Genomic DNA, 26,543 nt, shown 5'->3' with positions numbered 1-26,543 from the left:
CACCCAAACCCAAACTCTCAAATAGTCCTCACAAACTCTCAGTATTTCTCGTCTACATGTTTCCTTGGTACTATTGCTTCTCCCACATATCGATCAGCCCCCCGACTGCTAATCAACAGCAGATGTAGAATGATGACATCTTGGCATGACATTTCATTCTTGTAACAAAAGCAATTTTTTTCTTTGTCACAAACAAGTGGATTAAAACAACTTCACTTCCGTGATAAGCTGCTGTATGTAAAATCTTATTAAACGTATCTGTACACAACACTAGGTACACAATACTAGCAAGTCCAGACTGGATTCTGAGCGAGACCTTGACTCTGACCTGAAAGTCTGACTTGATTAAGAACCCCGGCTCTGTTAGAGCTCCATGCTCCTAACTCCGAAGACTGCCGGTTCGATTCCCACATGGGCCAGTGGGCTCTCAACCACAAGGTTGTCAGTTCAACTCCTGGAGTCCCCCAAGGGATGGTGGGCTCCGCCCCCTGCAACTAAGATTGAACATGGCACCTTGAGCTGAGCTGCCTCCCGGATGGCTCAGTTGGCTGGAACGTGGGCTCTCAACCACAAGGTTGCCAGTTCAATTCCTCAAGTCCCACAAGGGATGGTAGGCTGCGCCCCCTGCAACTAGAAAACTGGACCTGGAGCTGAGCTGCGCCCTCCACAACTAAGACTGAAAGGACAACAACTTGACTTGGAAAAAAGGCCTGGAAGTACACACTATTCCCCAATAAAGTCCTGTTCCCCTTCCCCAATAAAATCTTCAAAAAGAACCCCGGCTCTTCATGCTATGCTGAAATTCCTCTCCGTGAATGCTTCTCTGTTGCATTATTGGCTTTTTTCACAATATTTTGCAAGAACTCTTTGCATTTTGGTGGTAGGGCTCAGAGTAGGGAAGTGTCTACTTGGGCTGAATAGCAGAAATGGTGTGAACAGATACCCTACCTTCCTGTGAAGGCAGTCAGCGCGTCGAGGGCAACTGCAATCCCAGATGGCGGGCGACCAACCCCACGCAGAACAGAGGCCTGCAAGGTGAATGGGCTTCCACCCTCTTCTGAGAAAAAGCAAGAGCAACTCATAGGAGGAAGATGAAACCAAAACTTCCAGAATGTCCCCTGTAAGCACAGACAGTCCAAAGTCATCAGAAGGAAGAGGAGAACCTGAGATAGAGCTGGCCGGGAGCGGCCTGAAAACTCATGCAAATGAGACCCGCCCACAACTGACTGGAAACCAGTCCAGAAGTCAGAGCACATGCTGCAGAGCCGCACTCCTGAAAGGAGAAGCAGGAGGACGGAAGCTGTGACAGAGAAGGTAAGCAGCCAGGGAAGGCCATGGAGGGCTGGGTCACAGGGTCCCAAGCAGCAGCACAGCCCAGGGGAACACTGGCCTGGGAGACAGGACTCCTGGGATCATTCAAACTCAGCCATTCTTCAGCTGTGAGGCCTTCCAAGCCTTGGCTGCCTCTATAACACAGGTATAAAAATATCGCGCTGACTAGGTGTTACTTCAGTGCCTGCTGTGCCTCGCTGGCCATATTCTGACATTATGCCTTCCTCACAGCAACCCTGTAAAGTGGGACTATTAGCCTATTTGACACAGGAAAATGAAGCTCAGAGAGGTTAAGCCATTAGTTCAAGACCTCGCAGCAAACACATCTGGTTCCAAAGACGGCATACTTTCTCTTCCCCGCCTCCCTCCTTCACAGGGTGGTTTTGAAGAATCAAATGGCCTTATGCAAGTGGAAAAAAAGCTGTAAAAGGCATTTACCATCTATGTGTGAGTCACCACCCTTAGACCCTTAGCAAGAACTGGGGCTCTCTGTAAACGGTGAAGTGCTGTAAAATGCTATCTCTCCAGGTTGAAAATGTTTGGGTGATGCGACAGACAATATCTGGCAAACTGACTTGGTCATAGACAGAGGCGATGCCTTTGGGGTTCTGTTTAGGACTTGCTGTAGCTGAGGTGTCTTTGCTTGGGGGTGAGTGATGGGTGGATACTCCTCCAGAGTCTCCTGCAGAGGCTGGGTTCTGACCAGCTGATCCTGAACCACAGTGGATGCCTGAGGGTACCACAGCAGATAAGGGCTAAGATGTTGATACAACCTTGATCTTCCCTCCAGAAAATATAGCTCGGCTTTGAGGGGAAGAGGAGGTCCTGAAGAGGAGCAATACAAACTTACTGTAGTCAAGTTAGAATTTTCAGATAAGATCATTAAAAAAAAAAAATCACAAACACCCATAATCTTATCCTCAAAGGTAACCATTGTTGACATTTTGATGTTTGTTATTCCAGACATTTTTTCCATTGGGCACATATATGGGAAAATTGTATTATATTCTAACATGGTTTTATTAATAGTTCTTTTCACTTAATGACAAATCATGAACATATTTCCATATGAATAGATGTTTTATCACATTATTTTAAAGGTTGCAGAATGTCTCTGCATATGGATGGAGCAGAATTTATTTAATCAATGTCTATCTATTAGATAATTAAGTAGTTTTCCATTCTTCACCATCAGAGCCTGCTCTGATGGGTATCTCTGCAATGGAATCTTTGCACAGCCCCCTAGTATTTCCATGGGATAGATTCCCAGTGGGGGAACTGCTGAATCAAGGCAACGTACATTTTAAGGCTTTTGATGAAGCACTACAGGTCTGCTTCTGGAATTCTGGGAAGGAGGAAGAGGAGGAGTGGCTCCTCAAAGCTCAGTGCAGAAAACGTTTTATAGCCTCTAAGTTGGCCTTCCCCTTCCTCTTTCTCAAATCTTTTGGCAATGATAATGCCAACCACCTCATATATGGTTGTTCCTGGGTGCCAGGCTCTATCTGAGACCTTTACCCTCTGATGTACTATCATATATTTCTAGCTTCCTTTTCAGAAGAAGAAAAAGAGGTGCGTAATAGTTAAGCAATTCAACTGGAATCGTGGCCCTAGTAAGCAGTGGATTTGGGGTCACGAGCCTTGACAACGAAGTTCCAGAATCTATGCTGTCGAGTTTCTTGGGAAGTGCGTTTGATTCTCTCTCAAAGATATCAATTACCTCATGCCTTTGATCCTCCTGCCATCAGCTGACCTACTCAGGCACCCACATACCATCTTGGAGCACTGCTGGAGACCCACGGCTGGGCTTCTCCTTCCACTCTGTCCCTTCAGTCCGTCCTCTGCTCTGCCATGGAATGAAATGGAAACAGGATCAGGTCGCCCTCCCCCCATGACACCTCCCTGCCCGTCTGGAATAAATCCAGATGCATTCCCCAGCTTGCAGGGCTGGCCTCCTCTCTCTCTGGCTTCATCCGGAGCCACTTTCCCACCCCAGCTCCACTGGTTACACCTCAGTTACGCTGGCCTCATTTCAATCCCTCAATTTGGCAGAACTTTTCTCACCTTATGGCTTCGGTACATGTTGTTCCCTTGACTTAGAATATTCTTCCTCTGCTCTGCACTGCCAGACTCTTCTCATCCTTCAGTCTCAGCGTTCATGTCACTTCTTTGGAAAAATCTTCCCTGGTACTCTAATCTGAGGCAGCCATCCCCTCGCCCACCCAAACTCATTTTCCTTGTTGTCCTTTATAGCAGTCTTTAAACTTATACATTTATTTAGTGCCCTTTAGTCATGAAATGTCTCTTTCCCTCACTAGACTTTAAAGACCATGAGGTCAAAGACCACGTCCATTTTGTTCACCATTATTGACCCCATGCCTCACACAGCACCTGGCATACAGTGAGCACTCAGTAATTCGGTAACTTTATAGAATGGATGAATCGTTCACAGAATAAGGTGTTCATTGGTAAGGATCCTTGGTAAATTATCCCATCTTTGGTCAGAGCTGTTCCATCCTCCTTCTGCGGGTCTTCATTTCCTCTCCCCTATATGGAACGGTAACAGGTCTAGAAGAAAACCAGGAAGCCATACGTGAGAGAGTGCAAGCAGGTTTTGCTTCAGGTATCAACTCAGTCAGGGTAGATAACGTCATAGCAGCGGCACAAGGGAGACTCACTGCCCCCAAGTGCCCCCTGCAGTTCCTGGATTCCTACCACAAGAGACCTGTGGCCAAGAGGAATCTCCTGAGAAAATACAAACACATCTAGTTAATAAGACACATCCAGCATGGTTGCGTGTTCTGCCTTTATGATGGCACATGGTGGTGAACTGGCAGTCCTAGTGTCACTAGCTGGGGGACCTTGGGTGAGAGTCACTTTTTGCCTTCCATCTGCAAAGTGTGTTGTTAGGACAGAGAAGTGGTTTTTAAACTTTTTTTTCTCTCAGCAGTTCAACTCTTCAATTTATTCAAATAATCAATATGAGAAAAGCTAAGTGCTTCTGGTTGAAATGGGGAATTAGGGCCGGAGCCCCCCTCCTTCCTAACTCCCCTTTTAAGTCCCCAAGGGTGGTGGGGTAGCCAATCCTTGGACTCTAAGATCTCAGCGCTCAGTGCCTGCTGGAATGGCTGGCTGTGTTCTGGCTGAAGCTCCTTGGGCATATGAAATGATCAGACTGGACAGGACTTGCTGAATCTGATAGCTGAGATTTTAGACAGTGCAGTAGTGAATTTGAAGAGCAGGGCAGGCAGCCCCTTTGTGCGAAAAGGAGGTTTCAGCCATTTTAGAAAAGGAGGAGGGCCCAGGAGAGAGGAAGCCCAGAAGGCTCAGTAACCCTCTGCACAATCTAGAAAAAGGCAGTTGCCACCTCTACCTTTGCAGCCAGTGATCCCAGGTCTTGAAGGGACCGCCCACATACATAGCTTCCTTGGTTGTATGCCAAGCCCTGGGGGAACTCGCTCCCCCACCTCCCCACCCCACCACCACCTGGGCAGCTCTCTGGCCTTTATTGCAGGCAGGTGTGCTCTAGAGGCTGCAGCCTGGGCCACCTGGCAGCTCCAGGTGCTGCGCTGCCATGGAGATGGGCCCCAGGGTTGGCGGTGAGAAGGCAATCTCCCAAAGCTTTGTGGATTCAGCAGAGGGAAAGACTGGAGCCTCAGGCCTTTCTGGGTAGTCTGCTGACCACATCCCCACCCAGGAAGCCCAGGTGGGTGCCCTGAGGGTTCCCCCCCAACAAAGGGAGGTAGGAGAAGAGGTGTGGGGGAGGCCAAGTAGTGGGAGGAGGCTCTAGAAGGGCTGATCTGGGGACCTGGGCAGGGGAGCCTCTCCAAGCTTCCTGGTCAAGGGGCCCCCTTCAGGCCAATGCAGTGCCCTGCATGAAGACCGGGCAAATGGGCTCTGGAGGGTTGGCCCTGTAGCCCAAAGGGAGAAGAGAAAGAGGGCCTGGCATTTGTTCCCAGAGAGGGGACAGACCATCTCTGCACTAGTCAGGGATTTGCACAGTAGGGAAGGAAATCACTGCCTTCTAGCACAAACCACTGACTGTGTGTGTGGACAAAACCCCAAAAAACAGTTTCCAGGCTCTCGGCCTCACATAGAAAGGTGCTGGCTCGGGTAGTAAATGGCCATCAACTGTGATCAGATGCCAGCAGCTGTGGCTAGTTGGCCGTCAGCTGTAACCCGTAAGCCATTGGCCACTAATATAACGGCTGTGGCTACGCTAGCAGAGAGAGGAATGGGGGCTAGCAAGAAGATGGTGGCTGGCAAGCGCGGACTGCTGTTAGACAGATTATGTAGATCCTGCTTCCTGTGTCTCCAGCCCAGCCGCCAGCGAGAATATATTGGTTTGACTGCCCTACCTATGGCTCCGTGGGTGTTCCTTTTTGGCCTTACCGTGTCCTGCATTCTTGGGCGGGGAGTGGGAGCTGAGACCCTGCACGACAAATGGCGCAGCGAGCAGGGTCCCCCGCACGACACATGGCGTGGTCGGCAGGATACGGTGCTGGCCAAAGCTTTCCGAAGGGCAGTGGAGCAGTTTGTGCGTATGAAAGCTCAGTCTGAGGAAGACCAGGAGGAGCAGCTACCGGAGAGCTCGATTTCCGTGGAGCGGTGGGAAGATGTGGATGGTTCCCCAACCAGCAGAGGCCGGAGAAAGCGGAGAAAGCGAAGGTTGTTGCGGCCCTGTGGGCTGGGAACTGCTTGCTGATGCAGCCTGGATGCAGGACTTTTAGTCCCAGGAGGAAACGCTTGCTGAGTCCTCCTTGGGAGATGACGGTGAGGTCAAGGTCATCCCTCACCCCCAGGACAGCCCTGGTGAATGACTATGGACTATGGGGAATTGCCTTCCATCCCTAATTTATTGGACGCTTGACTGTTTGGGAACATACCACCATGTAGTGGGACTGGTTTGATGTTTGCTTTTGTGTCTTGACTGGCCGCCATTGATAATATGTAAGCACCTTGATGTGAGCCGCTGTTGTTCCAGCACAGTACCCCGAGAGGCCCAGAGAGAGAGTGGCAGTGCCCTGAGAGCCCTGGCTGTGTCCAGGAAGTCTGGCTGTGTCCAGAATGGCAGTGCCCTGAGAGGCCCTGGTTGTGTCCAGGAAGTCTGGCTGTGCCCAGAGAGAGTGGCAATGCCCTGTGAGCCCTGGCTGTGTCCAGGAAGTCTGGCTGTGTCCAGAGAGAGTGGCAGTGCCCTGAGGCCCTGGCTGTGTCCAGGAAGTCTGGCTGTGTCCAGAGAGAGTGGCAGTGCCCTGAGAAACTCTGGCTGTGCCCGGGGAGACAGGTGGTACCCTAAGAAGCCCAGGAAGTCTGGCTGTGCCCAGAAGTACTGTGGTGGTGCCCTGAGAAAAACTGGCTGTGCCCGGGGAAACAGGTGGTACCCTAAGAAGCCCACGATGTCTGGCTGTGCCCAGAAGTACTGGTGGTGCCCTGAGAAACCCTGGCTGTGCCCAGAGAGCCTGGCTGTGTTCAGGATAGTGCATTCACCTCCAGGCTCCTTGCACAGGGCCCCTCGCAGAAGACGCTTGTTGCGTAGATTGTGAGGCGAGACCCTGTAGGGGTGGAGTGTGTGGACAAAACCCCAAAAAACAGTTTCCAGGCTCTCGGCCTCACATAGAAAGGTGCTGGCTCGGGTAGTAAATGGCCATCAACTGTGATCAGATGGCCAGCAGCTGTGGCTATTTGGCCGTCAGCTGTAACCCGTAGGCCATTGGCCACTAATATAACGGCTGTGGCTACGCTAGCAGGAGAGGAATGGGGGCTAGCAAGAAGATGGTGGCTGGCAAGCGCGGACTGCTGTTAGACAGATTATGTAGATCCTGCTTCCTGTGTCTCCAGCCCAGCCGCCAGCGAGAATATATTGGTTTGACTTCCCTACCTATGGCTCCGTGGGTGTTCCTTTTTGGCCTCACCGTGTCCTGCGTTCTTGGGCGGGGAGTGGGAGCTGAGACCCTGCACGACAAATGGCGCAGTGAGCAGGGTCCCCAGCACGACACTGTGGCTCCCCTCCCTCTCCCTGGAGTCAGAATCCAAGGGCAATTGTATGGAGCATAAGGAGCACCTTTATCCTTTCCAAGGCTGGGGTAGTCTCCTCCAATGGCAGCTCATTAATAGTGGGGTGGCTCTGACCTACGCCCCAAGAGAAGGGATACTGCAGGAGCACTGGACAACTATGGCTTAGGACTGAGTGATCTGGAACAAATCACTTCATTTTCTTTTCTTTTTTTAAATTTTTTGTTGGGAAATGTTGGGGAACTGTGTTTCTCCAGGGCCCATTAGCTCCAAGTCGTTGTTCTTCAATCTAGTTGTGGAGGGCGCAGCGCAGCTCCAAGTCCAGTTGCTGTTTTCAATCTTTAGTTGCAGGGGGAGCAGCCCACCATCCCATGGAGGGAATTGAATCAGAAACCTTATTGTAGAGATCTCATGCTCTATCCAACTGAGCCATCTGGCCGCCCTCACTTCATCTTTTCGAACCTAAGTTTTTTTCATCTGTGAAATGTGGGTGATAATACCTTTTAACGGAGCTTCATGAGTGTTCCTTTGCTTCTTTTCCCTCTCTGCCAGGCCTCCTGGCATCTGGTCTGAGGATGGCCGAGAAGCAGCAGGACTGGGAGCCTGAATGCCCTGTCTGCTGGAACCCCTTCAACAACACGTTCCACACCCCCAAAGTGTTGGACTGCTGCCACTCCTTCTGTGTGGAATGCCTGGCCCACCTAAGCCTGATGGCCCCAGCCCGACGCCGGCTGCTGTGCCCCCTCTGTCGCCAGCCCACTGTGCTGGCCTCCGGGCAGCCTGTCACTGACTTGCCCACAGATACGGCTATGCTCTCCCTGCTCCGCCTGGAGCCCCACCATGTCATCCTGGAAGGCCATCATCTCTTTCTCAAGGACCAACCCAAGAGCCACTACTTCCTGCGCCAACCCCGGGTCTACACGCTGGATGTAGGCCCCGAGCCTGGGAGCCAGACTGACACCCGCCAGGCCACGGCCCCCACCAGCACGCCTCTGCCCATTCCCATTTCCAGCCACTACTCTCTGAGGGACTGTTTCCGTAATCCTGAGTTCCGGATGTTTGCCTACCTGATGGCTGTCATCCTCAGCGTCACTCTGTTGCTCATCTTCTCCATCTTTTGGACCAAGCAGTTCCTTTGGGGTGTGGGGTGAGCATCTGTTCTGGACAGAACAAAGACTCTCAGCTGCTGCTGGGCACGGGGCATTCAGAGCCTCGTGGGGTCGTCTTCTTTGTAGTATTGTTCATTTTTACAACCTATGGGTCACTTAGGCCATGTGCTTGCTTCTGAGAAACAGATCCTACTATAACGAGAAGCTCTGAAAGTGAAAGGGCTGGGAAAACATGTGAAGAGACTTCTGGTGTGAACCACAGGGTCATGGAAGGTAGAGCAGATCTGTGATTACAAGTAGCAAGTTGTGCCAAAGGACTGGACACGTCTCCAGGAAGGTGACTAGCCCAAATAGGTGACAAGCTGCATTTCTCCCCGGAGCTGCTTTTGAACTTGGTTCACCTTTTTTGAGTTGTTTTTTTGTGCTGCTAAAAATGTTGGAAAGTGAGCTTCAATTCTGTGATTACGTCTTTCTTCCCCTTGCAGTTTTTTCTTTGGATGTGCTGCTACCAGTCCTAGTAAAAATGGTCTGCATTCATCCATCCCTTCACTTATTCATTTAATCATTTATTTGGCTAGTGCCATGTCAGAACTAGGGGAAGGGAAAGGTAGGATTCTCCAGGGGTGGCAAAGAGCCCTTACTAGCATGGAGGGCGTGCTCTTACAGCACAAGACAACCTCTTGTCAGTATGTAGTTTATGGAGTGTTAAGCGTCTGAAAATTTAAAGGTGAAAAGACAGGTCAGTGGATCAGAAGAAATCTGGGATTTGGAGGAAAAGGTTTTTATTCCTCCTGGTAGGTGCAGAGGCCTTGATGAGAAGACAGTGCAGGGTGGAGCTGACTTCCCACCTCCAAGCATTGAAATTTCTGCCCCGAGAGGTAAGGCAGAAACCCTGGATAGAGTAAAAACCTTAGCTCCCATCTCAAGCAGGGGACTCTGGTTCTCCTTTTACATGAGTCTAGGAACCAAAGAAAACTGGTCAAATTTAGATGCTCGGGCTGCTGCTTGACGAGTTGCCACCTCTTGTGCCTAAAACCCTGAGTCTGCTTCTCCAGTTTTAATATCGTGTTTCCCTGAAATTAAGACCGAGCCAGACCATTAGCTCTAATGTCTTTTGGAGCAAAAATTAATATAAGACCTGGTCTTGTATTATAGTAAAATAAGACCTGGTCTTACATTATAGTAAAATAAGACCGGTCTTATATTAATTTTTGCTCCAAAAGACTCATTAGAGCTGATGGTCTGGCTAGGTCTTATTTTCGGGGAAACACGGTATTGCCTGGTGGCCCAGGGCTCTAAAACAATCTCAAAGTGGTTAACACACAATCACAATTATGAACAGGTAACATTTTGAGTTCCGGTTTCTTTTGATTTGTAGAAGAAGCTTTCAGAAGCCGAAAACAGAGTTGGTTTTATTTGCTCTTAAGTAACATTTTGAGTTCAGTGGAATGAACTTCTATAAATTCTTAGGGATCTTAAAATGTACAAGATATTCCAAAATAGCCAAGACATGTATTTCACATTTAGTAAAACCAAACTGTCTCAAAGACGTGAAGAAAACGTTTTCCAGTACAAAATTGGACAGTCATCTACGTATCCTGCCAGGGGCTAGCATCTACCTTTCCATTGCACCATCAAATAATTCCACTAAAGCCGGGACTCAAGCTCTCCCCACTGACTTCATATCTTTACACATCCTTGCTCTTAACCTTATGGTAGGTAAGTTAGGCAATGAGCTCACCATGTTCTCAGAGCCATGAGAAACAGGAAGAGGAGCTGGGGGAAGCTCGGGAAGGAACACTTGCTTCTGGGCTGAGAAACCTTCATCACTATTCACAGATGAAACCGAGGCTCCACAAGTCTAGCTACCTTGTCCCAGATCACCACACTAGTAAGTGGTGGATTCTCAGTAAAAACAGAAATCAGACTCGTGAAGTGGCTAATACACCATCCAAATAAGATACAGGTTTGAATTTTTGGGAGACAGGGCAACATTTTAGTGTCTTCTATCCTTACATTTAGTAGTTCTAACCTTGGGGCAGTGCCATCCTCCTAGTGGGCACCTAGAAAAGTCTGGGAGCACCTTCGATACTCCAGTGAAGGGAGTGGGTTGTGCTTCTGGCTTTTAGTTCTCCAGAGGTCAGACATGCTGCAATGCTGAAGACCCTTCCACTCAACAAAGTATCACCTATCCGAAAATGCAAATCATTTCCTGTTGGACACTATAGGCTCAGTTAAGTTCATGAGGTAGAAGTGGTGAAATTAACTCTCTCTGGCATCGAGTCAGCCTAAGAGTTGCTGTAACTCATCAAAAAGGCAACGTAGGGTGGCGGCTGGTTAACTCAGCTGGTTAGAGCGCTGTGCTCATAACACTAGGGTTCCTGGTTTGATCCCCGCGTGGGCCACTGTAAGCCGCGCCCTCCACAACTAGATTGAAACAACTATTTGACTTGGAGCTGATGGGTCCTGGAAAAACACACTTAAAATAAATAAAAGTTTAAAACAAAAAAACAAAGAAAAAGGAAGAAAAAAAAGGCAACATAAAACGAGGAGTGATGGAAAAGATCCGGCTTTGTACAGGAAACAGGCCATGCTGGCTGGTCTGATATTTTTGTCTGGCCGGTGCTGACAACGTACTCAGTGAAGCCCTATGAAATCTCTTCATAAGGTCACACACAGACAGGCCAGAATCAGACACTTACTAACTGGGTAACCCTGAGCAAGTTACTTAACTTCTTTAAATTTTAGTTCTCTGTAAAAAAGGAATAATTAACTCCTAAGATTGTGAGGATTAAACGAAATGTCTGAATGTGCCTGGCCCAGTGTCTAGGCAGAGTCAGTGTTGTTAAGCGGAGGCTGCATTTCTCTCACCATAATCGTAAAATGCCACACTTGATTTATGCACCTCAGCTAACTGCTTTCTTACAAAGATGTTTTCAGTGAAGAAATGCATATTCCATGAGGTATTTGTTTTGCCAAAGGTTTAGATAAAATGTTTCCATCCAGTTGTTACTTCTAAATCTCTTGGAACACCCCTTCCCTAACAAAAAAATACAAGGTTAACGGAATAAAATTTAAACTTGAAAGACTAAAACCTTAACACATTATACACATTATACACAAATTGCATGCTAATACACTAACATTCATTATTAGTTTACACATAATGCATAGGTAGTAATGAAAATCATTTCTTTTTGTGGCTAAGTATGGAAGGAGTAAAGCCCGTTAATACTTAACCAACAGTGAAGTGCCCAACAGAGGGTAGAACTGAGAATTCACGAGCTTAACAGGTACACAGGATATGCGACAATTTGCTTATAATTGGAATCAGGGTAAACCGAGTATTCAGCCATATGTCATACAATCACAGTTTGAAGAATACAGCTACACAAGCAACTCTCAGCCTTTCTTGAATAGCAAGTGCAAGTGTTTTAAACATTTAAGAAGTCATCCTATAAGCCCTTCTTGAATTCTCTATACACAATCCTTTATTCTTCTAAATTCCTGTATTTTTGTATGAATTTACTGTGTATTTTCAGAGTTCAGTGGTTGTATACTTAGGGTGGAAAAAGGTAACTGGTGGGAGGCCAATGAGTAAATATTATAGAGTCTCGGGAAGTCTGGCCCACAATGCAATAGCTTTCTATTTTCTATTTTTAAAAAAATTACTAATTATTACGGAGACAGAAATGGGAGTAAGCCATATGTGAGACCATGTGTTGTATCTCAAACCAAAAAAAAGGGACCTCTGTGGATCAAAGCCTGGGATTCAGAAAATACTTAACTATGCAAAGTTAATTCTTTGAAGGAGTTTCTATGATAGGATTTTACTCTGTAGCAAGTGTGTAATAAACAAAAAATAAGTCTTTAGAAATACCCATTATGGATTTTTCCCCGAGTTTCCTTGACATGAAGGGGTACATCCTTTAAATAAACAACAGAAAGGAGGTTGCACAATGGAGACATCATGTTTGCTTTCTGGAAATTTCACTGACTTTTGACACAATGGCCAAGCTTTGTGGTAACATGAAGGATGCCAAACTTCAAAGACATTTTCTGACAAGGCGAATGTTCTGTTCTGAGCTTCCTGATGTTCTCTGATGCAGGCAGCATTCCAAGCGAACCCAACAGGAAGAGGTAAAATCTTCTTTACTGCATAACCCTGAGCGTGGCTGTGGGTCTACCGCTTCACTTCCATTCTCAAGGTAGAGCAAGGGTTCTTGCTCTGTCAGCCACTGTTTGACCAGTGCGTGCTGGACGTGCTTCTTTACTTGAGGGCTTCCAGACTCCAGTCCAGCCACTTTGCTCTCCGGGTCAAATGTAGTCCTGAAGCATGTACGAGTAATGGAAAGCCAAGTTTCAAGAATTAAAAATGGAGTCAGTCACAATCCTGAGTGCTGTGAGGAAGGCAACAGGGCATTTAAACCAAAGATTAATAAAAACAATGTCTACACAGTTCTTGGCAGGGCTTGAAGATGAAATTAAAATTGCAACTATGAAAGGGGTTCGCCAACACCCAGGGAGTGGGCTGCCTGCCTGAAGTGGGGGCTGACACAGAAACCCAATCTACTGAGGGTCTATACATGGTAACTAGAAAAAAACATGATAGAACAAAACTCATCAATTTTTCTTTTGAAAATGGCTCTTAAGGGAGAGCTTGAGGTTAGAGTCCTTTTCCCAGGGTCCTGCCTATTCAGCCATCCAGAGCTTGAAGGTCCTGTCATATGAGCAAGTAGCTATGAGCTGTCCGTCAGCAGAAATGTCTAGGCCCATAACTTTGCCTTCATGGCCAGCCAGAGTCTTCAGCGGGGACCAGCCTGGGTGGGTCCAAATCTTGGCTGTGTTATCATAGGCACCAGTGAGCAAGAAATTCCCATGGATAGCTACGAGAGAAAAGGGGAGTTCAAGTATTCAAAAAAGTATCAGAAAATAAAAGCACATAAATCTGCTAGAACATACTATTTTCAAAAAGAAGGTATTTCCACATTCAGAAAAACCCAATGCTCTGATCTGTATTCCAACTAGGATTCTAGGAAAAAGGGACAACTACAGGAAGGCTTACAGTATTAACAAATAACATTATTAAGATCTTTTGGCTTTCCCCGATAGACAACCTATTCAGAATAACACTAAGGATTCAGTGCTTAGAATTTCTATGAAGAAAAAGATGAAACAAAGCATTCAGGAAATCTTTACTTCCTATCAACGAGAAGCAAGCTGTGCTATAGCTCTGTCTGAAGGCACAGTAGAAGGAAGGAAATTAAAATCTGCTCCTTCAACAGAGTCCAAATTCTCTCCTGTTCCACTTCCACGTTAAGCTAAAGCCGGGCCCACATTCCATGGAAGTGCGAAGCCTGGCCCACATTCTGTATCAAGAGTAGGCCTAAAACTGGAGGAAGCTTACGCTCAAACTTGACACCAGTCACCAAGTTCTGATGGGCGGGGATGGTATAGACACAGCGCCGCTGTCGAAGGTCCCACACTTTGCAGGTGTTGTCACCACTGCCAGTTGCGATGTGGTAGCTGTGGATCAGATGTGGTATTGAGTTAGAAACAAAGAGGACCTCCCGACCAAGAACCCTCTCCACCCCTCATCCAACGAGCTTCTCTTACCCATTGGGAGAGAAATTTACTCCATAGATTTCCTTCAGGTGCCCTTCTAGGAACATGATACAACGTCCTGTGCGCAGGTCCCAAACTCGACCAAATGCATCCAGGCCCCTGATAAAGTAATTCACAAATGAGCAGTTTTGAATTCAGTTGTGTGCAGAAGCAGGCATGTGTGAGGTGAGACCGCGGAGCTGCCCCTGACTGTATGGAAGAAGGCTTACCCAGTGCCAGCCAAAGAGCCATCTTGATGGAAGGCAATGTCATACACACCCATGCTGTGGCCTTCCTGATGCAGGATCTCCTCTTGAGCTTCCAAATCCCATAAGCGCCATGAGCGGTCATAGCTACAAAATCAAACTAATAATTACCCAGAAGAAATTTATTCAGTTTCTACAATGTGCAGGGTATTATATGAATAGCTGTAGTTTCAGTTAGGCTTCTCAAACTATTCATGTAACCATATTAACAAGAAATTCTTTTCTGGCATAAACAATGTCTTAATAACTAAGCATATATATCTTGGGTACTAACTGGGAAACTATCACTTCCTATAAACCTATTTTAGAGGCGATTTTAAGTACAGAATTCCATAAGAATGACTCAGCCAAGATTCTGTTGCCTTCATTCACCGAGTGATTATATACTGGGGGTGCCAAAGAAATGTATACAAGCGGACACTTTGTGGTCAGCGTTGCTCAAGCAGTAGTTCGCAGTAATCAAAAGTGTCTGGATACTGATGGTAACCACTTTGAGCACCTCTTGTAATTGCATGAATCAAATGTGACTTGTATTCATCTTTCGTTATCAGTGCATATTGAGTATTACAATATTAATACTTTTTCCTTTCTTAAAATGTGTACACTTTTTTTTTTTGGCACCCTCTGTATTTACTGGGTCCTACACTGGATGTTGGGGTTACAAAAATCAATCACTGAGAAATAGATCAATGGAACAGAGACTAGAAATAGACCCCCACACATATTACAGTCAAATGGTTTTCAGAGGGTGTCAAAGCAATTTCGACAGGGGAAAGAAAGTGTCTTCCCTAAATGATGGTAGAATTGTCTATGTGCATGGAAATAAAGAGACAAAAAAGGACAAACATTACAAGGGTAAAGGGGGTCAAATATATGGTGACGGAAGGAGATTTGACTTTGGGTGGTGAACACACAATGTAATATACAGATGACGTATTAGAGAATTGTATACTTGAAACCTATGTCATTTTATTAACCAGTCACCCCAATAAATTTAATTTAAAAAAAGGACAAACATTAAAAGATTGGGGAAAAGCACCTGAAAACTGCACAAAGGAGGATACACAAATGGTCAATAAGCATATGACAAAGTCCTCAATACCAACAACAATACCTCAACAGTCTTTAGGTTTTATAACAGTCTTTAGGGTTATAAAAAATGAAATCCATGAGATTTCATTGCACACTTGCTAGACTGGGCGGAATGATAAGACTGACAACACCAAATGTTGGCAAGCATGTGAAGCAACCAGAATTCTGGGAATGTAAAATGATCTGACCACTTTGGAAAACCATATGGAAAATTTTAAAGTTAAATAGATATCTACCCTATGACCTAGCATTCCTAGGTATTTATGTGTAGTCAAGAGAAAAGAAAGAAAAACATGCCCACAAGAAAAGCCCTGTATAAGAATGTTTATGGTAGCTTTATTCTCACTAGCCAAAACTTGGAAACAACCGAACCGTCCACCAAGAGGAAAATGGATAAATAAATGGTGGCACCGTAATACAATTGAATACTCCTCGGCAACGAAAAGGACTATGGATACATGCACCAACATGAATAAATCTTTAAAATGTTGGCTGAGTGAAAGAAGCCAGACACAAATGAGTTCATACAGTAGGAACAGACAGAATTTATGGTGATAGAGACCAGCTCAGTGGTTGCTTTGGAAGGGGAAGCTGATTGGGAAGGGGCATAAAGGAACTCTGTGGGATGATGGAAACGTTCTTTCCATCGAAAGGGATGTGGGTCACACAAGCATATGCCTTTGTCAAGACTGATTGACTAGCACACTTAAAACAAATCCATTCCTCTTCATGTAAATGTGACCTCAGTTAATTAATTCTTTAACAGATTCTGGGCTTATAAAACTTATAGAACCAGAAAGGGGAACCAATTTATAAGCAGAGAGATTATAATACAATATGTAACAAAACAAATACTTCTGGCATTGTTCAAGAAAGAACAGTGTGAAAATTCTAGTTTTCTGGTAATCAGTGATTTTAAAATTTCAGATGAACTAGGGTGGCCAGTTAGCTCAGTTGGTTAGAGCGCAGCGCTCTTAATAACAGGTTGCCGGTTCGATCCCCACATGCGCCACTGTGAGCTGCGCACTCCACAACTAGATTGAAATATCTACTTGACTTGGACCTGATGGGTCCTGGAAAAACACACTTAAAATTAAAAAAAATAATAATAGGGGCTGGCCCGGTGGCTCAGGAGGTTAGAGCTCCATGCTCCTAACTCCGAAGGCTGCCGGTTCGATTCCCACATGGGCCAGTGGGCTCTCAACCACAAGGTTTCCAGTTCAATTCCTTGAGTCCCGCAAGGGATGGTGGGCAGCGACCCCTGCAACTAAAATTGAACACAGCACCTTGAGCTGAGCTGCTGCTGAGCACCCAGATGGCTCAGTTGGTTGGAGTGTGTCCTCTCAACCACAAGGTTGCCAGTTCGATTCCTTGACTCTCGCAAGGGATGGTGGGCTGCGCCCTCTGCAACTAGCAATGGCAAGTGGACCTGGAGCTGAGCTGCACCCTCCACAACTAAGACTGAAAGGACAACAACTTGACTTGGAAAAAAGGCCTGGAAGTACACACTGTTCCCCAATAAAGTCCTGTTCCCCTTCCCCAATCAAATCTTTAAAAAAATAAAATAAAATAAAAAAATAAATTTCAGATTAACTGCAGTTTGAAAACAAATATACTTGGCCCTAACTAGACCATATACTCTTCTGATTCTGATTCATTGCTGTCCAAGAAAATCCTACTTGAAGATCTGTTCTAAAAGTTTACTTGGCAATTAGCCATGAAGGGTTAACAAGATGCCATAAACCCATATGGATAGAACAGGAACAGGAAGGCTTACCAGGTGGTACCCAAGAAACGTCCTGATGGATGCCACATTACACGGGCCACACGTACTGTATGGCCTTCAATATCTGCCACTGGTTCGTCACTGAAAAGCAATCAAATACATGTGAGTTAACTATTTTATACTCATGTAAATATTCATTGAACTTATAAACTGTACACAGATGCACCAATTCTGTATGACTTGAGAAGCCAAATTATAACTAAACTTGTAATTTGTTAAAACTTTAGGGCTAACAAAAATTTAAGTCACTTCCCAAGGATTTAAAAAATTTAGGACTACTTCATGTGCCCACAGAGCAAAACTGCCCATAGTACTTCAATAAACACCCTCTTTGTACTTCAATTCACCATGTTAATAACTTTTTAATGCTGTACCACTTAGAGTTAGAGAAAAATAAAAAATAAGCAAAATAGTCTCTCTGCACGAAAGTAGTGCTGAGATTCCAGAAAGAAAACATACTTTGACAGAGATATGAGGCAATCAGTTTTGGTGCAAATGGATTACAGATAAAATTATCTCAAACTTTAGCTTGTTCAAAGATCCACATGGAAAAAAGAACTAAACATACAGAGGCTTAGCTTTCTTTTGGAGCCATTAAATTCTACCACCCAGCAATCACAGAAAGAAGATCTGAAACACTAGAGGAAGAAAATAAACATGAACCCTAAAGAGGGCAATTAAAAAGGAAACTTTGTCAATGTGCATACATGGAACTAATCAAAGCCCTAGGGGAGCAAATACTGCTAAGTATTACCAAAGCCAATTAAAACTTGCTGTGCTCACAGGTAAGACCCTGTCTAGTCAAGAGCAGAGACACTAATTAGCTCTTTACAAAACCCTAGAATAAAAGCCTCATGTGCTTTCCCAAAGAAAGAAAACGAAGCAATTGAATTCAGATGTCTTTTAACCAACAACATACTTGCAAAAATTTCTTGGAAAACAATAATCATAAACACATTAAAAAGAACAAACCTGTTGTAACTGGAAAATATGGTCTCGGTAAAGGACGATGCTATAGGGAGGAGACCTCACTTCCTTGGCCCTACTGCCAGACAGAACCTCACTTTCCTCTCCCCTGTGGCTGTTTGCTAAGAATCAACATGCTGCCGAGAATATTATCTTTAGTTAATCTACCAAAATGCACTTCTCCAAAGTCAACCTATTGCATAGGAGGTAAAACAGATCTTTCCAGAATAATTGGAGCCAGGAAACAGTGGCCACTATGTTAAAAGCAAAACTCAAGGTCTAAAGTTAACAAACAAGAAGAAACCTGTTACAACTCCTCTGGTGAGAAAAGGTGTAAGACAGAAATCCTCCATTCTATTTTTATACCAAGTTACCTCGACTCTTGGAGCATCTCTGGGGTTAAATGCCAGATTTTTGGGTGCCAAGGCCAACTAACCAACTATTTACTTTAGTGATTACAGTATAAAGAGAATAATAGTGTTCACCTGTCAAGGCTCCAAAGCTTCACAGAACCATCAGCAGCACAAGAAGCTAGATTTACATCTTTTTGGTCCAAGGAGACAGTGGATTTTGGATGAAATACAATTGCTCCTACGTTTGTGTTATGTCCTGAAGGAGTATGAGAGATGAAAGTTAAAGAGTTCCCGCCCCCTTATAACCTATGTGCAAACACAGACTCAATGACTACTATAGGGAGATATTAGGGAATATGTGGACATGTTAATTTAAACAAACATTTTAATCATATTTTAAAAAGCAAAACACAAAAACCTTTGTTTTTTGGTTTAGAGACTGGACATGAGAGAAGAGTGGCATGTGTATGAAGTCGTCATCTTGGAGCTTTGCGGTCAAGAAAACCAAACCAAGTCAAGTCAAGAATTAATCTTGTGTGTACTGGGTCGGAGTACAGGCAGTATTTTGGAGTTGTACTGCTGACACTGACACAGTTTACCCGGGGAAAAGATGAAGATTTACACAAGAGTGTATCTCACCTCGAAGAGTGTGAAGGAGGTTGCAATCAGGAATAGACCAGAGCTTGCAAAGCCCACTCCTGTCAAATACAAAGGAAAGCATGTCAGCCATGTTGGTCTGGGAAGGAAATGGTCCTTGGTAACATTACAGGAGGACAATCTCTTCTCACCCCAAATCCACTTTACAGAGGCAGACAGAAAACGAAAAAGAAAAGGCTGATCATTTCAAGTGTTAGAGAAGAAAGCTGCATGCAGGCCTCATGCAACCAGGGGACTCTACTGGACTATAATTGATGCGGCCCAAGCTGCTGTTCTTCTTAATTTTGGGATCAATTTGTGAGGGAAGGCAGGCCAAATCAAACTCTTCAATAATAATATTAATATCGACACCATCTCCTTAAATATGAAGAGCATTTTGCAGCTTACAAAGTACTTCAATTTTTTAAAAAGACTTTTTATATCAGAAAATCTCCTATCAATTACTTTTACATCTATCGTCTCAAATGATCCTTCATCTGTGAGGACGTAAACTGGGAATAATTTCTGCTTTACAATGAAGGAAACTGAGGCTTGGAGAGGTGGAGAGATTTGTGCAGGTCCTTGGCTTTCTCCTGACCCATGGTCTCAGCTTCGGCCTAGTCAAGTAGTTCCTGTGCATACAATGTAAGGAAGTTTCCCCTCTTACAAGATGGCCATGTCCCATAAAAATAACTAAGTAACGAAATAGAACAAACCGTTATTACATCCTAGGAGTTTTCTGCAAATGTGGTGGTAAGTTAAAAATAAAGATTAAAAACAGTAATTCATGTTTACTGAGTCCTTACCAAACACCAGGCACTATCAAGGCAAAAAGTTTTACAAACATCTCGTCCTACTTTACAGATAAGAAAACTGAAGCTTACCGAGATTAAGTATTTTGCCTAGGTCACATAACTGAAAAAGAAAAGCTATACTGAAGCGTGGATACTAGTTTATAAGCTCACTACGTGACCTGCTCCAAAATACTCATGCCAAGAACATGACACACTGCTACATGTCATGGACCCCTGGGGTCCCTTGTAAACAGTCAGAACTGTTCACCAAGACTTCATTGTATAATAGCATGGGGAAAGCAGTAGCACCTCTAGTTTGGTGTGATCATGAGGAGCAGAGGAAGAGGATATAGAAAGACATCTAAGCCAAATGCTGACTTTTTTCCTGAACTTGTTCCCTATTTAGAAAAAGAAAGTCACAGTAAGATGTAACTTACCAACAAGCTGTGGCCAGCATTTTGGAATTGGGACTAAAATGGCAGTAGGAGATAGGCCGATCATCCCCAATCTGACTGCAGAAATTATTCAAAGACTTAAAAAAAAAAAAGACAAATGGTGATCATCAATGGGCTAATCCAAGAGTTTCTTGGCTTTTCTGCTATAAAAAAGCAACTTTACAGTTTTAATAAAACCCAAAATTCTGTTATGCTTCCCCACCCATTATTAGGAGACAGTTATAGGGATGAATGAATGGAGTTACGGCTGATCTGAAACCCCAGAAGGTTGTCTTCTACAGTTTTAGTATCACTAGCTTCTGTGCCAGCTAAATATAAACAGGAAAACTGGAGAGATCTAAGGCACAACTTTGACACATTAAAAGGAAGAATTAAAGAGGAGAATCACAGGCCTCTGCTGAGTACAAAGTACAGTAGGTTCCTGCCACCTAAACTGAAGACTCCTCCCAAAGGGCAACAGGGAGGAAAAACTGTAACTGCCTTTACCCTCCTAGAGGTGGGCCAAAGGAGCAAATCTAATATTTAAGAACCTTTAAGAGATTGGACAATCGCTGAGAGCGTCTTACCCGGAGAGATTTGTGCAGTTCTTGCACCTGGGAGGTCCTGGTTGTCTCAGGAATCTCTTTATGGAGACGGGCCTCTTCCAAGCGTTTCATTGCCCTGTGACACACGAACATTACCATCATGAGCAAATGGGTTGGAGACAAGGGGTCCACACAAGTACCTTACAATTAAATTTCATTTAACAAACACAGTCATTATAAAGCAGATCCTCAGTCCTTGAGAGGAAGCAAGAACAAATATGATTCTTTCTCCTTCTAGAGGCTCTCCTTACCTGGGCAGTGAAAAATTAGCAATCCACAGTCTAGCAACCTTCAGGCTATTTGGTCCTTCATGGTACCAGGTTTGATGATACTGAAAGTTAAATTAAGAGTAGAAATATTAAGTCTGAAGCATTCTTGCCCCACTGATAGCTGTCAATTCCCTATTCTAACTGCCCAGAAAAAAAGGTGGATTAGTACAATGATAGGATGAAATCAGGCATATATGCTTCCTATTGTGTTTTTTTCTGTGAGGTCTTATTAGATGGTTTCTGGTTCCTTATTATAAGTTATGCAAGGAATGCGATGGTTCTTTCCTGAATGGGAAATTCCCTAATCTCCATTTATACCTACACAGAAGCCACAAACTATCGCCACCAACTACTCCTAAATGGTAGAGTCTTCAAAAACAGCCCTCCACGCCCATCCACATCCTATGAGAGAACTATTCCCTCATTTCCTTCATGTTTATATTATGAAGGCAAAGACGTATCTTACCTCTTCTTTGGACTTCTTAGATTTCTCATCATCTTTTTTGGTCTTTTTTAAAGCATCAGTACCGACCACTGAGAGGATATTTCTTAACCTGTAACAAAAAGATCGAAATTTTAACAGAGTGACATTTTGAAAAGTACATCTAAGAAGGGAGACAAGCTTCCCCTGCTCACTCACCATTCAAACTGCAAGCAACCTTCTTTAAGAGTCAAGATGTCATGCCTACACTTCCAATGTGATTTCTTTCACTCAATCTTTTTTTATTTGAAGATTCCCTAAATTGAACTATACACAATTACCCTATTCAATGTAGCACTAACTAGCCAAAACATTGCTATCCCTCGCTCTGTGGAAAGAGCCAACCTTCACTCAATGCCACACGTGCTGGATACTGATTCAGGTGCTCAACATCAACACTGACTAAGAAAACAGTTTTAGATTTCAAGTAGAAGAGTTCTAGAGAGCGGGGTTAGGGAATGGGGACAGAAAGTAACGGAACCATAATACATTGTGCTAAGTATCATGACAGTGGTTAAGTATAGGGTACTAAGGGCGAACATAAAAGGCGTACCTCGCCTAGGTTTGGAGGGAGGATCAGAGAAGGCTTCACAGAAGTGTTACCTAACCTGAGTAATCATTTAGTTGGGGCAACAGGCCAAGAATGGGAGAGGACTGTTGAGGCAGAGGGTTCAACATACTATGTAAAGATCTGAAGGTAAGAAAAGTGTGTTGAGCTTGGAATCACAAATAGTTCAGTGTGGCTAAAGCATGGCATAGGAAAGAAGTGGTACTTTTCCCCCTGTAATTTAACCAGGCCAAGCATTGTTGGTTCTATTTAACGGACATGAGAGAATGCTAAAGGTTTTGAAGTGATTAAACACACAGACTATGCAAACCAAGAAAACAAAAATGATAATGGGGAGAGTAGGACAGTGGCTAGAAAGACAAGAGAGGGACCTCATAACTACATATGACTAGCCTGTCACCAAGAGCTTTGCAACGTTAAAATCACAAGCGGAGCATTATCTGAATACAATGCCCCTTTTCAGTAATATCCAAAAACCACTTGTCATTATGTTTTATGTCATTGACAAGGAATGCATTTGTTGTCTAAATCTTCAAAGTTCAACTACAAAATTCCACTTTGGGAAGGGGAGAGTGAAACATGTTAACACCCTCTTCGCAGTTTATAAAGGAAAATTAGCAGTGGAGTAAAAATTGGCCTAAGACTCAGATTATGGGTTGAACTATATAAACACAACTTAAAAGATATTCCGTTAACAATAGCTGAGACATTCTATTAAAAGTTTTTGCTACAAATAACAACATGAATTTAGAACTAGAACCCTGTGATCAAAGAAAAGAAGAGAATAGATGTTTAGAAAGGGTACCTTTCTCTTCTTTCAGCAGGACCCTCTCCAAAAAGTGTGATGGGCTCTCCCAAGGCTCTAAGGCAAGCCTTGACCTCTGAGTCATCCGTGGAAACATTGATTTGCCGGGCTCGCTTCCTTCTCTCAAACTCAGCTAACACTTCCGCCTGTCGCTCACTGATGTGCTCTTCAATTTCAAACACTTCTCCTATAAAGAGAATAGGCAACATCAGCATAATCACCAGATCTTCTTCAAATAAAAAAAAAAAGAAATAATTTCTTACAATTGGAGCCTGCGTATGCCCTTAGTGAAAGTTAACTGTCTAATCTATTATACACTTAGTTTCTCAGCTTATTAACTTACGCCACACACAAAAAACTAAATGACACAGCTTTAAAAGGCAGCAAAATGGTTCAAACCATCTTGTTTCCTCTGGCAACCTTAAACCTATAAATACCTATATGAACAAACACATAGCTTAGATGAGATAAAAAAATAAGGAGTATGGGGCATCATTAGCAAATGAGTTAACTAGGCCTTCTATGCAAAACACAAAAGAGAAACATCCTTTTAACAATTGCCAAAGCTATTCTCTAAAACAGTTCCAGTATGGGGACACTTAGAAATGAAACTAGTAAATTGAAAATAATTACCATGTAAATGATATTCCTTGACTAGAAAACTTTTTGGATACTCTAGCAGCTAGTTAAAAAACTCACACTAAACACAAGCATTTGTATGAAAAATGGTAAGTATAGTGGTGATGCAGTCATGCTTAAAAAAGCATAAAAGGTTAAAAAAAGTCACTAAAGTGCATGTGTATAGAAAAAAAAAATCTGTGGAAGGATCAATGAGAAACTTGACAGAAGTCCTTTCTGCGGAGAAGTCTTTTCATTTTATACCCTTCTGTAACTGTTTGAATTTCTTATTATAAACATGTATAATTTTATTTTAAAAATATAGTGGAAGATAGTTACTGACTTGGAAAGATATCCTTAATAGTACAGAATAAAAAAATGTAGCTTACAAAACAATCTGTATATCTTCCTTTATGGAAAAAATTATGTGTTTTTATAGCTTTACTAAATTCTTGGAAAGATACAGATCCAAGTAATAAGTATGAAAGGTTTTACTACTTCACACATTTCTACACTGATTATTTTTCAAAATAAAAATAACTAATATTTTTTTTAATTAAAAAAATATGTTTCCTGGGTCGGCCTGGTGGCTCAGGCGGTTAGAGCTCCATGCTCCTAACTTCAAAGGCTGCCGGTTCGATTCCCACATGGGCCAGTGGGCTCTCAACCACAAGGTTGCCAGTTCAATTCCTGGAGTCCGGCAAGGGATGGTGGGCTCCGCCCCCTGCAACTAAGATTGAACACGGCACCTTGAGCTGAGCTGCCGCTGAGCTCCTGGATGGCTCAGTTGGTTGGAGCACATCCTCTCAACCACAAGGTTGCCAGTTTGATTCCTCGACTCCCGCAAGGGATGGTGGGCTGTGGCCCCTGCAGCTAGAAAATGGCAACTGGACCTGGAGCTGAGCTGCGCCCTCCACAACTAAGATTGAAAGGACAACAACTTGACTTGGAAAAAAGACCTGGAAGTACACACTGTTCCCCAATAAAGTCCTGTTCCCCTTCCCCAATAAAAAAAATCTTAAAAAAAAAAAAGTTTCCTTTTGGGAGAAAAATAATTGGGAAACTAAAAAGAGAATATTATGAACCACAGTAGTTCCAAACCAATGCCAGAGCTGTGCTAGATCTCCAGAAGATAAATGGAATCAATTTGAGTCCAAATATAGTTGACTACTGAACGTCACCGGGTGGGATTGCATTGTGGGGGGAACCCCTTGTGCAGTTGAAAATCCACACAGAACTTTTGACTTCCCACAAATCTTAACTACTAATAGCCTACTGTTGACTGGAAGCCTTACCGATAACATAAACAGTTGATTAGCACATATTTTGTATGTTATGTGTACTCGTACTGTATTCTTGTAATAGTCTGGAGAAGGAAAATGTTATTAAGAAAATCATAAGAAAAATACATTTACAGTATTTATTGAAAAAAACCCTGCATATAAGTGGACCCGGCACAGTTCAAACCTGTGTTGTTCAAGGGTCAGCTATACACACTGAATTAACTCCTGGCAAAATCACTAACAATTCATGGAAGGAAAAACTCTTTAAAAGGTGTTAAGCAAAAGGCTCTCTGGACGATGCTAAGCAGCGTAGGCAACGTATGGCCAGATACAGATGTAAGTTTAAAAACTGAACACTTTGACACATTATTAATAGTGATATTTAAGTCTAGGAAGATAGTCATTGCAGAAAATCTGAGCACCAAAGATAAAGATGGATTCACAATTTGCCTCTTACCAGAGGTTATGTTGATATTTCCTGCTTCAATTCCTGCTTTAAGTCCTTCTTTCCCCAAAATCCCAGACTCTCCTTTGGCCAGCCGCTCCCTCTCCTTCTCTTCCAAACTTCCATAATAGATGTGTGGTTTCTTCACAAGAGGCGCGACTAAGTCATCAGGTCCCTTAGTTTTGGCTGCCTGCTAAATCACAGACCTGGATTAACCTACGGCTCAATCTTGGCAACGTGCTAGGTTTCCCCCAAAGGATGAAGCTCCTCTTGAGCTTCAGTTCTATTCCCCCCCCCCCCGAAAGGACAAGGACAAGGAGGGCACCCGTTAAGATGTGTCTTCACTGATGGGGGTTGGTGTAGGGGTGTTCAGTGTCTCAGACAGAAAGAGGCTGATAAAATTCCTGAATTTCTCTCGGTGATTTTTCTGTCAAAGGTTTGTTTGCTTTGGAATTTAATTCAATTCAATCGGTTGGAAGCGCAATTTCTTGTCGGGTTTTACGAAACTTCCAGGGTTACTGCTCATCACAAGGGAACTATCAGGGATAACTGGAATAACCCACGCGGGGTTAAGGGGAGCAGGTTACCAAGTTACTGGGCTATACGTTTCAAACGTTTTCAGACGAGATGCACGAGATACCCGTGGGTAGTTTGGAGGCCTCGCTACAGTTAAGAGGTCTGACACAGACATCCATCTTGGCCAGGACGCTACTTCCTGGGGCTCCGTTTCTGGACCAGCCGGAAGAGGTGTTTACCACGCGGCGGTACGAGAGGAGAGGTGCAATGGAGCAGGAAAACGCTGCTCGGCTCTCGAAGACCGAGTCTCGCAGCCTTCCTCCTCGGCCCCCCATCGCCTTACCCCACCCCATTCCGCAGGGACCGCCACCCGCTCCGCGCTCCCTGCGAGGCTGAGCTCAGATCTGTACCGTGGAGGTCGCTCGTGAGGAAGACATGCTGGGCTCCGGGGCCGCGAAGTCCCAGCGAAAGCTGCACGCTACGTTTCAGACCATCCAACGCGCGCCCAGCAAAGCGGAAGTGTGTCCCCCACCGGAAGTGGGCCGACGGGACTCAACGTCCGGGGCGGCGTG

General features: G+C 44.3%; 2 protein-coding genes across 4 annotated transcripts; one reads left to right on the top strand and one right to left on the bottom strand.

Moving 5' to 3' along the window:
• Positions 1–1,269: 1,269 nt before the first annotated feature.
• Positions 1,270–10,932, top strand: RNF183 (ring finger protein 183). Of its 2 annotated transcripts, none has more exons than XM_081066140.1 (2): positions 1,270–1,314; positions 7,894–10,932. In XM_081066140.1, the coding sequence occupies exon 2, from the start codon at positions 7,917–7,919 to the stop codon at positions 8,490–8,492; it is 576 nt and encodes a 191-aa protein (XP_080922266.1). In that variant the 5' UTR covers positions 1,270–1,314; positions 7,894–7,916; the 3' UTR covers positions 8,493–10,932. The 2 variants fall into 2 exon arrangements, with proteins under 2 accessions (XP_080922266.1, XP_080922265.1); XM_081066139.1 differs by lacking the exon at positions 1,270–1,314 and adding an exon at positions 4,837–5,035 and having other exon boundaries at positions 7,894–8,990.
• On the bottom strand, positions 9,845–26,526 carry PRPF4 (pre-mRNA splicing tri-snRNP complex factor PRPF4). 2 transcript variants are annotated; one of them, XM_081066137.1, is made up of 14 exons: positions 26,382–26,526; positions 25,468–25,648; positions 23,110–23,296; positions 21,722–21,809; positions 21,238–21,317; positions 20,969–21,062; positions 20,385–20,479; positions 19,157–19,215; positions 18,650–18,773; positions 17,190–17,279; positions 14,285–14,407; positions 14,067–14,174; positions 13,858–13,976; positions 9,845–13,336 (listed from the first exon to the last, which is right to left on the bottom strand). In XM_081066137.1, exons 1-14 carry the CDS (start codon positions 26,406–26,408, stop codon positions 13,143–13,145), a joined length of 1,569 nt encoding a protein of 522 aa, XP_080922263.1. In that variant the 5' UTR covers positions 26,409–26,526; the 3' UTR covers positions 9,845–13,142. The 2 variants fall into 2 exon arrangements, with proteins under 2 accessions (XP_080922263.1, XP_080922264.1); XM_081066138.1 differs by having other exon boundaries at positions 25,468–25,645.
• Positions 26,527–26,543: the final 17 nt, after the last annotated feature.

Source organism: Rhinolophus hipposideros, assembly GCF_964194185.1.
Source record: "Rhinolophus hipposideros genome assembly, chromosome: 11".
In the NCBI taxonomy this organism is placed as follows: Eukaryota; Metazoa; Chordata; class Mammalia; order Chiroptera; family Rhinolophidae; genus Rhinolophus; species Rhinolophus hipposideros.
Note: the sequence above shows the minus strand (reverse complement) of the source record. Positions and strands in the feature narration are given on the sequence as shown.